General features: G+C 40.1%; 1 protein-coding gene across 8 annotated transcripts in view; it reads left to right on the top strand.

The window, feature by feature from the left end:
* Positions 1-15,925, top strand: part of Gpam (glycerol-3-phosphate acyltransferase, mitochondrial) — an 87,847-nt gene that overhangs the window by 26,456 nt on the left and 45,466 nt on the right. For 2 of the 8 annotated variants that reach the window (XM_015494789.2, XM_015494790.2), the window contains exons 2-4: positions 12,294-12,393; positions 13,371-13,501; positions 15,462-15,584. In XM_015494789.2, the coding sequence (XP_015350275.1) occupies positions 13,400-13,501; positions 15,462-15,584 (225 nt within the window). In that variant the 5' untranslated portion in view covers positions 12,294-12,393; positions 13,371-13,399. Of the gene's footprint in view, positions 1-5,124; positions 6,497-9,248; positions 9,368-11,429; positions 11,565-11,614; positions 11,866-12,293; positions 12,394-13,370; positions 13,502-15,461; positions 15,585-15,925 lie in introns of those variants that run through there. The other 6 variants (XM_048807327.1, XM_015494788.2, XM_048807326.1 and 3 more) reach the window with 5 other exon arrangements.

The following is a 15,925-nucleotide window of genomic DNA, read 5'->3' as shown; positions in this document are numbered from 1 at the left end:
GCCTACCTTGCAGGAGTGGTTGGCAGCTCTGCCCCTCCGCGGGCCACTGGGCCTTTTCTGTCGGTGGTCACAGTTCTGCCTACCTGGCAGGTGTGGGGGTGAGGTGGGGTAGGGGGCGGCTCTGCCCCTCAGCAGGCCGCTGGGCCTGTTCTGTGGGTGGTCACAGTTCCGTCTACCTTGCTGGCGCGGGGGGAGGGGGGTAATTGCTTTTCTAGTGAAGGAGAACACAGGGGACTCCTGTCCCAAAGGCTGTGATTCTGCCCATCAACCAGAACAGGGGGCTCTTAAAGAGGTAACTCAAAGGCTACATTCCACATGTTCTCTGTTGGGGTTATAATTCACTTGTTAATTTGGGAGATAGTCATTTCTGAGATCTTTTAGAACCATCCCCAAAGTCTGCATCACTTCATTCCTATGATGAGTGTGTACTTAGGGACAGATAACTTTGCCTAGGATGGGGAAGGAAGATTAGGGAGAATCAGGGAGAGAGGAAGAGAAAGAAACATGTCCATTTAAAATATAAGTTGCAGTGGCAAAGCAGCAATGGCTATATTCAAAGCATATAGTGGACACTGCTACAGAATGATTAATTCTACAACCAAGAGCTTTAATGGTAACTGTGATAAATTCTATGAGAGAGAAGCTTATGACTTGGGGCCCAACTTCGTCTGAAGAGTCAACAGAGGTTTTCAGGAAGAAGTGAGATTTGAGTGGTGTTTGAAAGCATGGATTGGAGACAAGAAGGGAAATAGTTGGAGAGACCCTTGTAAGCAAAGAAAGCAGCCTGTGCAAGGGAAGGACAGACCTCTGTTTCCTGAGGAACTGAAAGCAAGGTAGGGTGGCTAAAGTCAGAGAAAGGGTGTGTAGAAGGAGATGAGGGTGGAGCAGACTGTGCTAGGCATTAAAGACCATGTTTAAGACTTCAGAGTTTGTCCTAAAATCTGTAAGGAGCAATTGTAAGGATTTTAATCAGTTGGAGTGGGGAGGAGGAAGAGAGGTGGGGGTGTTTGGCATGGTCCATGCTGCATTTTCAACTGTGCCAGCTGACAAGCGGTAGGGCATGTGTGGAAGGGTGTCAGAACTAGACATGAGGTGCACACAGAGTAAGCATTTTGCCTCCTGGGAAAGATGGCGGTTTGGATAAGAGTGCAGGTGGAGAGGGAAATGAGTGGATGCAGGGCTTAGAGCGATTTATAAGGTAAAATTGCTGAGTTATTCTGGATTGAATGTGGGAAAAGATCCAGAAGGGATATGGGAAAATTTCCCGAGTTTCCCATGTGCTAGGGAGAGAGAATAGGGTGAGAATGAAGGAGGACCTGGAGCCAGTAAAAGATGCCAAGAAAACAAAACATCTAGGTGGGTAGAAAGAAACACAGGAGGGCATGGATCGTGAAAGTCAAGGAAAGACCTTGCCCCTGATACTCAGAGCTTGGACTTGCTCAGTAAAATGTCAATACCCAATAATTTCACATCGGCTTATACAACAATAGGAAAGTTCTGGCCACTGACTTCTAGGTTAGAAGTTAGGGTTAGGGTTATGTGAGGGTTTCTCTTCCAGAAGACAAGATACTTAGTTTTCTGTACCATTTGTGTCAGCATCTTGGCTCCACCAACCATCTTAGACGATATCTTCCAAGAACCCATGGTGATTTTCAGGGATGTGGTCCTAAGCAATATTTAGGAACAAAAGTCTTGCTAAGTGACACGCTGTCTTCAGTGATGCAATCCTCCTGAGCACAATGAAGAAAACTCTCATGATATCATACAGAGTAGCCTGGCTTGATAGAAATTCCTAAATCTTTTCCTTTTAGATTAGGGCCTTTGCTTTCCCTCAGGATTCCTGAAAGTGTCCCTGAGGTTGTTCTGATAGTCATAAGTGCTGTTCATAAATGTTTACTTATTTTATTATGAATTGTAGACAGGATACAGAATGGTAGGATTATAATTCCTTACCCACTTGCTTTACATGATTACTTTAGCTGGTGAAATGTGAGTGGAAGTGATATATAGATTAAGAGCAAGTGCAGAGTTCACTATATTCCCTTTTCACAGCCTTGGCAACCACAGAGGACATGTCAACATGTTGCTTCTTTCAGTCTGGTTCCCTCAATGACCTTCATAAACAGAGCCGCTATAATGTTGGCTCTGGGGTTGTGGCTCAGCGGTAGAGGTCGCTTAGTATGTGCGAGGTCCTGGGTTTGATCCTCAGCACCACATAAAAAAAATAAATAAAAACAAAGGTACAACTAAAATAAATGAATATTAAAAAATAATAATCTGTCATTAACCCATAGCATCTGCAAGAAATAAACTTTGTTTTCTTAAAACTCAGAGATGTTTGTTACTGAATCATAACCTAGCCCATCCTAACTGATCTACAGATGTGCTTCCCAGAAACTCCCTTAAGGGTTTGTGTGAGTTTCAATGGTTTTAGGATAAAATGTTTGCCAGGATTCAAACTCAAAAGAATAGGATTCTCATTCCCCCCCCCCCAAAGTTTCTACAAGAAGTGAGTTTTCCAAGCATAGGGTCTTGGCAGCCTAGCCCTGAGGGATGCCAAAAACACTATGGCAGCATCCATAGCAAATTCTAACAGCAGTGACAGTAATAGCTATCATTTAGCAAATCTTACCATGTGCAGGTACTGTGCTAATTATTTGATGTAGGTTATTCTCTTTTATCTCAAAATAACCCAATAAGTAAATGGATATTAGCAAATCTATTTTCAGAATGAGAACACTGGGACTCAGATTAAATATCTTCTCCAAATGGCTAGCCAGAAGCAGACCTGGGATTGGAAACAGGTGAGCTGGAGGCCTAGCCTTCACAGAGTTCGCAGGCATTCTGCTAGGAGGACTGGCTGCTAGTAGCTCAGTTCTTGAGCCACTGTCCTCTGTATGTTAGTGCCCTCGGCTCCTCAGGAGAATGAGTCTTCGCAGTGTGGTCTGTTTCTTTAGGTTTAGGATCTTCCAGCTCAGCCCTAACTAGCAGGCTCCCTCGTAGGCTGGCCAAATGACATATCACTATGAGCTTGTGCTCCACAATCACATTGATCTAAATTCAGACTGGCATTCTGCCACTAGCTAGATTCATGGGAACTTTCCAGGTTCCTCAGTTTCCCAATCTGAAAACTGGGAGTACCAATAGTTGGTAATCCATAGGGCTGTTGGAAGGATGGTTCCGGGTTTGCCTCTTTGCCTCCTGACCCACTCTCCAATCTTCCCTGCTCTACTGTATGTCTGGGGGCGGGGGTGACCCTATAAACTCATGCCTCAGGCTCCCTTGATGCTTGTTTTGATCAATAGGAAGGGTGGATCAGTAGTAGGAGGGCAGAAAGAGGGTAGACCCCTCTTTCTCAGGACATGACTTTGAGGTTTAGGTTCCTCCTGGACAGTTCCCTGTCCTTTGTCCCATTTGGCTTTGTCATTGTAACCCAAGGGGGGAGAGTGATCTCGGGTTGTTGCTATCTCTGGGTTGCCTCATGATCCCCTTGTGTCCTTTCATCTCTTCCATGACCTTTTTCAATGGTTCTCTGATTAGAATCCCTCAGCTGAGCTGTTTGGCATGGGCTCTGTTTTTCTGCGTGCTCCTGGCTGACAAAGGCTTGCTTGAGATGATGCCTATAAATTACTTACAATAGTGCTTGGCACATGCTAAGTGGTGGATAAAGGGTTGCTCACCAAATGGACTTCCTTTCTGCCTACATTCTCTGTTGCCAGTTGCCCCAGGGCTGACCCTAGGTAGGCCCCTGAATCACTGTCCACTTCTCCTTCCAGACTGATGAAGAAGCTTCTGTTCCCTGATTCCTTCTTATCTAATCTTACAAAGTAAAGGCTATGCATATCCCTCCATGACCTTTATGTCACATGCTACAGTTTTATTTTTTATGAACTTCTTACTGTGGCTTTACAAGTCCTGCTTTATCTGATCTACCTTGGCTTTCCCCTTCCTCCCTCTGCTACTTTTCCTTTTATTCAACTCCAGTTATCCTGGTCTTTGCTCAATTCTCACTCTCTGCCAAGCTCTGTTCATCCTCTGGGCTTTGGCATGTCTGTTGGCTTCTTTGAGAGTCCTTCTCCGGACTCCTTCCATGGAGAGGCCCTTCCTCACCACTTTAAGGTCAGTGACCTCTGCTATTCTCTCTGACAGAGGCTGTTTGAAGTCCTTGTTTAGCACTTTTCTTCTTTTTCTTACTTGTCCCCATCTTTCTTCCAGCTGTCCATTTCTACACGCCATAGGCCATCAGACTATCAATTCCACAAGGGCAGGGTCCATGCATAATCTTCATCCTTGTATCTTCAGAAATTAGCAAGGTGCCTGGTATGGATCAGGCTCTTGGTCAGAGTGTTGGGAATGGGTGAATGTTGTTGAATCAATCTGTCTTTAAATACCTCTTGTCAAGTTTCCCTAGTTATCCAGTAGTGATAATTTGGGAGTCTGCCCCCTGCCCCTTGCCCCAGGTTTGGCTCTGTTCAGGCTGGTCTTCATCACTGCTCCTTGCCAGGGCCCTGCCAGACACATGAAGCTCCAGTCTCTCGATGGAATACCTAGCTACTGTGAGCTAGGTAGATCCAGGGAAGGCCCTACTTCACATGTGAGGGATCTCACATCCAAACCACAACTACTCCTCAGCCCTGTCCCCTTCTTCAGGTCTAGGCCATGCAGATTCCTACCTGCTTCTCAGACAGCAATCTCTTTTGACTTCAGGGCCAAACAAAGGCTACTGACCCCAGGCAAACAATTTCTCATTTTTTGGTTTTCTATCACAAAATGGTTGTTATTTGCAAGTACTCAAGCTCCCTCAAGGGCTTAATGGACTTTTGGATTTAAAGCAAAGGAGCCTAGCTACACTCCTGAAACAAGGGAAAATGGCTTTCATTCCTTAAGAATGAGATAACAGATTAAGAAAAAAGATATATTAGCTAGTTTCTTAATTGCCCTAAATCCATACCCTGCCTGAGGCACCACTGGTAGCTAGAAGCCCAGAGTTCTGCCCAGTTCCTGCTGTGCTTCCTTCCTGGGAGGTGAGCCTCATTATATACCCCATCTGGCAGGTGGTGCCAGCACAGATCTCCCCGAAGTCTGAGGAGCCCTTCCTGCTTGACTTGGGGATATTTGATGACCACCTTGAGGGACTGTTGCTCCAACCTGCCTCTTCACAGGGGCCTCCTGTCCCAGTGTGCACATGAGTTAGATGTGGTTGGGTTCATTCTTTGGACATTATGTCTTACCACAACTGGCTTTGGTACGAGGGAAATTTCCTCATCTTCCGTTTTGTTTGCCCAGGAAGTTTATACTATTATAAGCCACAGTTCTATGTACTTTAGGACTTGGGAGAAAATAGATATGTAAGAGAAAATATCACATATTGTAGCATGAGAGCAATAACTCAAGGCTGAGTGAGTAGTTGTTTGGGCTTATAGGTTGGGCACACTCTTCATGGTGCAGGATTGTGAATGGTTCTGCTTTCTATAGTGGGCAGGATATTCATTATTTACTGTTCTGAACTATTCAAATTAGAATTGTTCAAATTTGATTTATGATTATACACACACACACACACACACCAATACACATATTGGTATATATACTGATTGATGTGTGTGTGTGTGTGTGTGTGTGTGTAAGTAACATGGGTTGTCCAATTTGCAGTCCAAGTATGGGGTGCAGTTATAGACATTTTCACTCAATACCACACCTAATATTTCAATCATTCTTTGATATCTCTATTTTAAAGCTTAATATACTAATAAATTTCCTGATGAAGCAGCTTTCAGTAAAAAATGGAGCCTTTGTTCTGCCACAAACATGGTAAAAGAAAGCCAGAGAAGTTCCAATCCCTTCTGGTCTAAGGTCCTTTCTAAAAGATAAGGTTTCTTTGCATTGCCATCTCTCAGCATGGCGTTGGCAGGAACTATTTCTAAGCTTTCTCTTTATTTTTTTCATATTTTTGAGTCATTCCGGCAGTAAGATCTGTGCTCAAAATTAAATATGATTTAGAAATGCTTTTGCATGAGAATCACAGAAGACCAGATTCTAGTGGCTTAAATAGGTAGAGAGTGGATAAAATTCAGAGGTGCATGATCGATGATGTTGGTATGGTCATTGTCACACAGCAAGAGGGGAAGAAAGTGAGAAAGCAGCAGTCAGTGACTGCCGTGTCTGTTCCCTTTTACTTGGAAAGAAAAGTTCTAGAAGTCTTCAAGTTGGCCTTTCTCTTTGCCCAGAACTGGGTCATATGACTGTTCTGGCTACAGAAACAGCTGCAATATTAGGGAAAAAGAGGATCACCATTGGCTTAGATACCGTCACGCATTCTTTCCTCAGAGCTAGATAGGAGATCACCCAGAACAAAATCAGAGACAAGGAATAGGTACGGGGCAGTAAATTCTCAGAGACTGCTCCAAATCAACTAGTGGATTCCAGAATCCATAGACTGAAGAACTTGCTGCTGGTTTTTGTACCTTTTTGGAAATAATTATGAAGCAGGAGTAAAGTAAGTAGGCGAGACTGCAAAATCTGTGGAGGAAAACAAGAGAGAGAAATGAATTACAGTAGATGGGGTAGAGAGAGAAGATGGGAGGGGAGGGGAGGGAAGGGGGGATAGTAGAGGATAGGAAAGGTAGCAGAATACAACAGACACTAGTATGGCAGTATGTAAAAACGTGGATGTGTAACTGATGTGATTCTGCAATCTGTATACGGGGTAAAAATGGGAGTTCATAACCCACTTGAATCAAATGTATGAAATATGATATGTCAAGAGCTTTGTAATGTTTTAAACAACTAATAAAAAAAGAATAACTGACAAAAAAATCTGTGGAGGAAGGGACTATGCTGTCTTGTTCAATTGTTCAATGTGGTATCTACAGAGTGATGGACATGAAGTAGCTGTTTCATTTTTATTGACTACATAAATAAAGCAGATTAGAGAAAAGATGATGATAAGAACATGGGTCCAAAAAGGATAAATCAATCAGACTACTGCCTTTAAAAGATTTTGATAGACTAATTGTTATATTTTACGTTAAGAACCATCACACTGACTTAACCATTTGGATTTTGACAAGTCAAATTAATTAACAAGATTATTACAGAGAAATGCTACTACACAAATGTGGATCTGTAGCAACTTGAACAGGTGTGCCAGGATAAGTTTTGATCCATGAGTCTGGATCATTCTAGAAGGAAATCTGTTGAAGACAGTGACAGTTATTGGCAAGAATGAGTTGAATGGGTTTAGTATGAGAACAGTGTAGCTCAAATCCCTTCTCTACTACTGTCTATCTTTCTTAGACTTTGTGTTATTGTCATATATTTTATTTCTAAAAATGTTACAAAACCTCACAAGAAATTGTTTTTAATTTTGTTGTACTTGTCTTTTATAAAATGTTTTTAAAATAAGAAAATTATTTATTTTCATATTTATCTATTAAGATCTCAAATTCTTTGTATAGATTCCGATTTTCATATAATAGCATTTTCTTTAACTTTAACATTTCTTTTAGGGGGAGTCTTCCAGTGATGACTTATTTTAGTGTTTGTGTGTCAAAACATGTCTTTGCCTTATTTCGAATTATATACATATATATCCATACATACATACGTATGTATGTGTGTGTGCCCTTGTGTGTGTCTGAATTTTATATTGATTTATTTTCATTCAGTACTATAAAAAACTGCTCCACTATTTTCTGGTTTGCCTATTTCTGATGATAAGTCTGCTGTCACTCTTATCTGTTGTTCTTCTATACAACAATGGCTTTTTAAATCCATGACTGCTTTTAAGGTTTTATTGCTGACTTTAGGCAATTTGATGGTGATATTCCTTGGCAGAGTTTTTTCTTCGTTTTTACTTACATTGTTGAGTTTCTTGCATTGTGAATTTATAGTTTTCATCATATTTAGAAGTTTTCCTCCATTAGACAATTATTTCTTTCTATTCTCCCTCATCTTTCTCACCTCATATTTTCCCTTTCATCCAGGGACACCAATTGCTTGTAATACTGAGTTAACTGATACTTTGTTCAATTTTATTTTTGCTCATTTTCTTCCCTCAGTGTTTCATTTCAGATAGTTTCTATCATGACATTTTTAAGTTCTTCACTCTCTTTTGGTAATGTCTAATCTTCTCTTAATCCTATACAAATGTGTATGTGTGTGTTAAAAATATCAGATGCTAATTTCATCATCTCTAGATGTTTGGTTTGGATCTATTTAAATAAATATTTTCTTTTTTATGTACCATGCTCACTCAATGTCTTTCCTCTATTTCCTTGAACATATTGAAGATAGTTATAATCATTTTCAAAATGTCCTTATCTACTTAATTCTATAATCTATGTCATTCCTGGGACTCTTTTAATTGACTGATTCTTTTCACCCCTCTTCACTAGGCTGGAGGCAGAAGCTTCTTTTTGCATGCCTGGTCATTTCATTTTGATGCCTCTGTAAATTTTACTTTGTTGAGTACTGGATATTTTTGATTTCCTATAAGTGTTCTTTATTCTGGATTTCTCTTTGAAATAGTTTGAACCTTTTGGGGGCTGACTGTTATGATTTGTTAACTAGGATCAGAGTAGCACTTATTGCACGGTTAATTTTGTCCTGCTACTGAGGCAAGACCATTTGCATCATGAATTATGAGGGTTTTTTTCCCAGCCGAAATACCAGGTTGGGCACTATTCGTGGTCCTGTATGATCACTGAGTATCTTTATGCTCTGACTTGTGGAAACAGGAATAATTCCCTGCTTTGTGTAAGCTTTGGCAATTGGTTCTCTCTTCTCATTTATATGTTCTTCCCCGGCCTATATGCTAGTCAGCTAAAGGCTGGAGCAAAGTCTGCACATCTCCATGGTTCCTTCTCTCTTTTTCTTCTCTGATACTCTACTTCCAGCTTCAGCTGCTATAGCCTGCCTGGTCTCCCAGTTCCATCTCCTTAATTGAAGGAGGTTTTCCTGGATTCTCCTCTCTGCAGCCTGGAAACTGTCTAGGTGATAAACCAAGGCAATCATAGGATTCAGCTTACTTGTTTCCCTTCCCTTAGGGACTGTGGTCTCAAACAGATCCATGATGCCTAATGTTTGAAAGCCATTGTTTTATATTTACCCGTTTGGTTTTTTTTTTGTTGTTGTTGTTTTAGGCAGGAAAATAAATTTAGTCCTGCTGCTCCATATTGGCCGGCTAGACTAGATTACAATAAAATTATTGTTCTGTTGATAAAATAGATTGCTGAGGGTGTCACCTGTTTCCAAAACAATTCTCATTAAGTAACCTGCAACACCTAGCATGACAATCCACATTTACAAGTAGAGTCACCCTTGTGCAATGGTTGTTACAGAAGAGTGGCCTACAAAGGAATTTTAGGTAAGACAATCTTCCCTTCTGGCTTACATTTTGAAATTCCTCTGGTGCTTTCTTTACTCCATTTCGTGTTACTTTCTTTTTAGCAATGATTCAAACCCTAAGGCTTTTCTTTCTCCTCCCCCACTTTTTTCAGGGACCAATAATCGGCATATAAAATTCCATGAAATTATGGGATTAGAATTCATCTTATTCTAGTTAATATACAGTATTTAGCCTTGAGCTTGTTGCTAAGGTACAGTTGGGGTTGAATAAAAACAGAGTCTTTTACCTAAAGATTGAAATATTTTAAAAATATGAATACACATTCCTGCTGCTTTGGGTTGTTTCTTTAAAAAATTTTTTTTGTAGTTGTAGATGGACAACATGTCTTTATTTTATTTGTTTATTTTTATGTGGTGCTGAGGATCGAACCCAGTGCCCCACATGTGCAAGGCAAGTGCTCTACTGCTGAGCTACAACCCCAGCCTCAAAGGTTGTTTCAAAAGAGAATAATATTTGCATTTTCAGATAGATTTATAAATAGAAGCAGAGAATGCAAGAGGAGGAATTCTTGTTTTTCTTGTTGCTCAGTTTCAACAAGTGTTTACTGAGCACTTTATTATACTAAAGTATTATAATATTAACTAGGAGACTGAGGCAAATCATTGACATGATTAATTTGTAATCTTATGGAAATCTGACACAGATTGATAAAGACCCCAAGATATGCCAGAGTAAACTTATGAGATTTGTTTCACAGGAAGTGTAATCATTGAAGGTTGGCGTGATAAGGGAAGGATTGGAGAATTAGTTCAGGAAAGAATTATAGAATTTGGGGTAGAATGGTGTGAGCGGAATGAGGAGCATCAGTGCCCATGGCTTATTTAGGAAACATCAGAGAGGTAGGGGGGTCCTGATGGAGAGCAGTGGGAGAAGTAGAGGCCCCCTCTGGGCAGGCCATAATATGCCAGGTTCAGACATTTGGACTCTAGGGAGCTGTGGATGTTTTTTGATTGGGGTTGATGTGCACAGAGATTTGAGTATTAGAGCTTGTGTGTGCAAGAGGGACAAGTGGCTTGAGGACAGAGACTATGTCTTAATCATCTTTGCACTTCCAGATTCTAGTTGTTTGTTGCTTGAGTGCAAGTAAAAGGTCATCTTTTTCTTTCTAAATTGCTATGCTCTTGATAACCATTAGCTTTACCAATGGCATGACAAATATTGTGAAAGAGCCTTTTCCTGTTCAGTGTTATTTTGTTTAAACAACTCAAGTAAGCCAAATTTTGCTTCAGATTTCTTTAAGCTGTCTTTTAAAAAAATATTTTAATAGTAAATTGACGAATCACAGTTATATATATTTGAGGCACAAAGTGATGATTTATGAATACAATGGGAAGTAATTAAATCAGGCTAATTAACATACTATCACCTCAAATATTACCATTTGTGTGTGTGTGTGTGTGTGTGTGTGTGTGTGTGGTGAGAACATTTGAAACATATATTTGAAAATCCTTCGGAGTGTAATACTATGTTCACCACTCTGTGCAATACATTTAAAAGGAAAAATGTATCTTTCTGCCGAATGGAGCCTTTGTATCTTTCAAGGTTTATTTTCTTTTTTCATTCTTCATTTTCCTTCTTAGAGGCTCAGCTATTCTCACAGAAATTATACAATGTAGCCTTTTACAAATCCCTGCCTCTCCCAAATTAAATTTTGCATAGTCTTACAAATTGCAAGAAAGGGCAGTTCACCCACACACATACATGAAACCATACAACCCACCCGCTTCCCAACAGCTGGGGGTGTCCCCTGATTAGCTGAGTTCCTTGATTTGGATGAGCGCGCGTGCGTGCACGTGTACACTCACACACACACTCTCACACACTCACAGCCCCGGCAGCGCAACCATTTGTTTAGGCACGCTCGACTCTCGCGTGTCCAGATCTCACTCTTGGAGCCACTCGCAGTCACAGCACGTGCGTAAGGCCCTCGGGCCAGCCCGCAGCGCTCGGGCCCGCCCCCTGGCGCTGGCCGCGGGCAGCACCCACCATCACGTCACTGCTGCGCGCCGGGCGCGTCATCAGGGCGCGACGTTGCAGCAGGCTCTGGCTGAGACTTGAAGTGCAGGCAGCTGCAGCAGCTGGAGCCAAGCTGCGGGGTGGAGCAGCTGGGGCGGGAGGGCTACGAGAGGCTGCTCGGCCGCCAGCCTCGGGACAGGTGCGTCGTCGCCCCTCTCCCCGGACCTAGCACAACGCTTGCCAGTCTCCGGGAGGTCTGAGACCCCGTCCTCCTCCCAGCTCCTGCGTTCTCCCTGAGAAATGGGCCGGGCTCGTGCCGGGGAGGGGTCAGCACAGTTCTTCCTGGGAGACCAGGCTGCGGCACAGGGTCCCTGCGGGGGAGAAAGTCCTCATGCACTCAGTGCCCTAAGCACCTGCTGAAGAGGCCGGGGTCGCCTGCCATCCCGTCAAGTGCGGACGTTGAGGCAGCCGGGATGCTCAGAGAGCTGCTGGCACTGGAGGTAATCCGGTAACAGCAGCCACCAGTGATTGAGTGGTCACTGTGTGTCGCACACCGTGCTGGACGCTTTGTGTGTGTGATTCAGTCTTTCTAGCAACCCAAATTAGATGGTATGGTATTATTCCCATTTTCCAGATGGAGAGACGAGACGACGGCATAGAAGTTAACTAACGAGACCAAATCCACACATATGGCACGCAGTGGGGGATTTAAACATCAAAGCGGGCCATCCTGCCCCTGTCCATTACAGATTCTCTGGTTGACTCGCCTCAGCCTAGCCTCCAGACGCCTTTAGGATCCTTTTTTTTTTTTTTTTTAACTCCTTGACCTTGGGTAAACCCAGTGGGGAGGGAGGAGGAACATAGCATGGACTTCATATTAGCACTAGTCTTTTTCCTCTCCTCATCTCCTGATCACTTCTTTTCTCAGGCAGCTGCTTGTTCTCCGGTTGTGTGAACATTCTGCAGAGGAAACTGATAGCTGAGTGCTGAATTTTTCTTTTGTATCACAGAAGAATTTTTCATCCCAGGTGCATTGCTTTACTATTCTCTCCCCTGGCCTGTTACCTTAGATAGTTCCATACATTATATTGTTAAGGGCATGTGTAGTTATTTTGAGGATAATACTAATTGTAGCAAATATATATGTGAGTTGTAAAGAAATCAGAATATGCCTTCTAAAGAATATTGTTATCTGGAGGTGATCTTTCAGGATTTTGGGGGGAATCCTGTAAGGCCAGATGAGAGTAGCTAAAAGCTAAAATAGGGAATAGATATTAAGTTAGAAAAATTTTATATTTTACGTTAATATTAGTGAATGTTTTCCCTTAGGATAGGAAAAGCCTTGTTGAAAAGGATGAAGACTTATAATTTGGATATTCCTAAATGGTGTCTTTCCTTTACAGCTTTGTAAATGTATTAAAAGTGGAAACATTTATTTTAAAGCATCATAAGAAATTAAGACGCTCACTTCTTAATTAAGAAGCTCACTTTAGTTTAAGTGGGAAACTTAAAAAGTGCTATAATTGCCTTTATCCATTTTACATTACATGGTAGGTGTGAGTAAGAATTCCCAGCTTATAGTTTTAAAAAATCTTGTGTGCATACATGTAACAAGTTTAATTAAAACTAACTCATGCCTTTGTTCTCCCAGGAACCATTCAATTATTAAATAAAATGAAATAATTATTTGTTGCATACTTGTAGTAAGTTCTTATTTACCCTTGCAAGTAACTGTTCATAACTGTTCTTTTCAGAAAGTCTGTGTATTCAGTATTCAGGAAGTCTTAGGATACAATTGTTGATCCATGCCCCATCCTTCCCTGCTGCAACAGTCAGGACAGCCTGAAAATATAAACACATCAAGGGCAATTTTTACCCTGACTCAGCAAAGAAGCCCACCAGTTCATTGGATACCCTTTTATGGAACAAAATAATGTAGAAGTCAGTTTTGAGTTCTTGTATTTATTTTCTAGATTCCTCTTTAAAAAGGTGTATATTTTTCTAGCACATGATTTGGGAGCTACACTTTATGACATGGATGAATCTGCATTGAGCCTTGGCACAATAGATGTTTCTTATCTGCCAAATTCATCAGAATACAGCCTTGGTCGTTGCAAACACACAAGTGAGGAATTGGTAAGTTTAAGAAAAGAGATAAATGCATTCAACCTAAGAATTCTCATTTCAGTATTGTTTATGAATAAAGAAACATTGATAGCAACAAAATATAAAAATAGAGACTAATGACTACAGAAACTAATTATTAGAATTTATGTTTACAAAGTGTAGTAATACTTAACATTTTTTATGGTATTATGAAAGAAAAAATTTAATAGTTGAAATACATTGATTATATTAAAAAGCAAAACATTTGCCTAGGGAAGATCCTAGTAGTTATTTTGGGTAGTGTAATTAAAAGGATTTTGTTTTCCTTCTCTTGGTATCTACTTTCCATAAGTTGTATGTAATAAGCACAAATATTATAACAGAAGTACATTTAAAAAATTAAAGATAGGAGATTGTATAAACCCAGTCTAAAAAGCCTACATATTCTTTTATTATTTTCTCTATTTTAACATAACATGGCATATTTTAAATATAATTTCAAACAGTATCTGCCTTATAAAAAGATGTTTTTCTTTGAGTTATTTTTAAGAATGTTATACAGTGAAAATGTACATGGTGGTGGATGCCTATAATCCCAGGTATTTGGGAGACTGAGGCAGGAGGATTCCAAGTTTGAGGTCTACCTCAGCTATTTATCAGGACACTGTCTCAAAATAAAAAAAATGGGGGCTGGGGATGTAGGTTGGGTTCAATCACCAGTAGCAAAAAATAAAAATAAAAAATAAAAAAATTTATGCAGTGAGATTTGAGTAAATAATGAACTCAAAGAGAAAAAGTTTAATAGTAGAGTAGGGTTTGACCCTAATTGAGAAATGTAGCTATCATTTAAATATCAGGCATTAAACTCTCTTGATAGATAATTAAGTGTTTTTAAGTTTTCCATTTAAAATGAAACATTCTAAACCATAAAACAACATGTTTGCTATGTCAGGCCTGAGGTTTTATTGTGGGAGGAATGTGGATTGCCAGCATAGGGATCCAGGAGTCTAATTTGTTTATCCTGTTGTCAAAAGTCCCCCCCCACTTTTTTTTTTGTACTGGGGTTTGAACCCAGGGGTATTCTGCCACGGAGCTATATCCCCAGTCCTTTTTAGTTTTTGTTTTGGGATCTTGCAAAGTTGCCCCAGGCTGACCACAAACTTGCAATCCTGTACCTTAGCCTCATGAGACGTTGGGATTACACATGTCCACTGCGAAGCCTGGCCAGAGTCCCTTTGACCTTCTACAACTTTGGTTTTTTTGATCTACATTATTTAAATTTTTTATTAGTGATGTTAGTTATAATTTTTAATTTTTAAGTGACAGTAATTATGCATGTTCATGGGATGCAGTGTACTATTTCAACACACAGGTACCTATTAATCAGTTTTTCTTTACTGTCCCCTGCCCCAGCCTTTCCATCCTGGTAACCACTCGGTACTCTCTGCTTCTTTGAGATTAGCTCTTTTAGCTTGCACATATAAGTGAGAACATGCAGTATTTGTCTTTTTATGCCTGGCTCATTTCACTTAACACAATGTCCTCTAGGCTTATCCAGGTTGCTGAAAGTGACAGAATTTCATTCTTTGTAATGGCTGCATAATATTCATATATTCATATATATATATATATATTTTTTTTTTTTTTGAGAGAGAGAGTGTATTTCATATTTTCTTTATTAATTCATCCATTGATGGACCCCTATAGTTTTAAAATTTTAGATGCTGCATTGAATATGCAATGATTGTTAGCAGCTGTTACTGTTCTTAAGTAATCAACTTTTGTTTATGTGGCAAGCTTTCTTCCAAGTGTTAATCCTTAAAGGGAAAACCATAAATGAAAAATCACTACATAAGACACATAATTATACTACCAAGAGAGAATATGTCATAATTTTCTGTTCTCATGGAAATATCTTTGTTTTAGAGATCAAGTAGACAAGTATAGTTCTCTTGCCATTTAGACTCTATTTTTCCTTAATATTTATTAGGGTGAGTGTGGCTTTAGACCTACCGTCTTCAGATCCGCAACCTTAAAATGGAAAGAAAGCTTAATGAGCCGGAAAAGACCCTTTGTTGGAAGATGTTGTTATTCTTGCACTCCCCAGAGCTGGGTAAGTACATTCCTGCTTGTTGGTCTTTAATAAATAGAGTGAAATTTGTGACAGATGTCCAACTTTGTGTGAATTTTTATTGTTTGGTTTTAATGGGCTTAACTCATTTTGAGTATTGAGATCCATGTTTATTAACAAAATATTATATCTAAAGAAGTTGACTTAATTTTTCTTTCACTATTTAATAAATATTGGTCCTATAGTTAATCTAGTCACTATTCTTGTTCTTTTGACATTTTAATATAATTTTAGGAGGAAATCTAGATCTTACTTGGACTCTTCCAGGTTGTTGGTAGGAGCATTGATATACTACATTCCAGTTATTGAACTTTATGACAACA

Source organism: Marmota marmota, unplaced genomic scaffold, assembly GCF_001458135.2.
Source record: "Marmota marmota marmota unplaced genomic scaffold, marMar, whole genome shotgun sequence".
Taxonomy (NCBI): Eukaryota; Metazoa; Chordata; class Mammalia; order Rodentia; family Sciuridae; genus Marmota; species Marmota marmota.
Note: the sequence above shows the minus strand (reverse complement) of the source record. Positions and strands in the feature narration are given on the sequence as shown.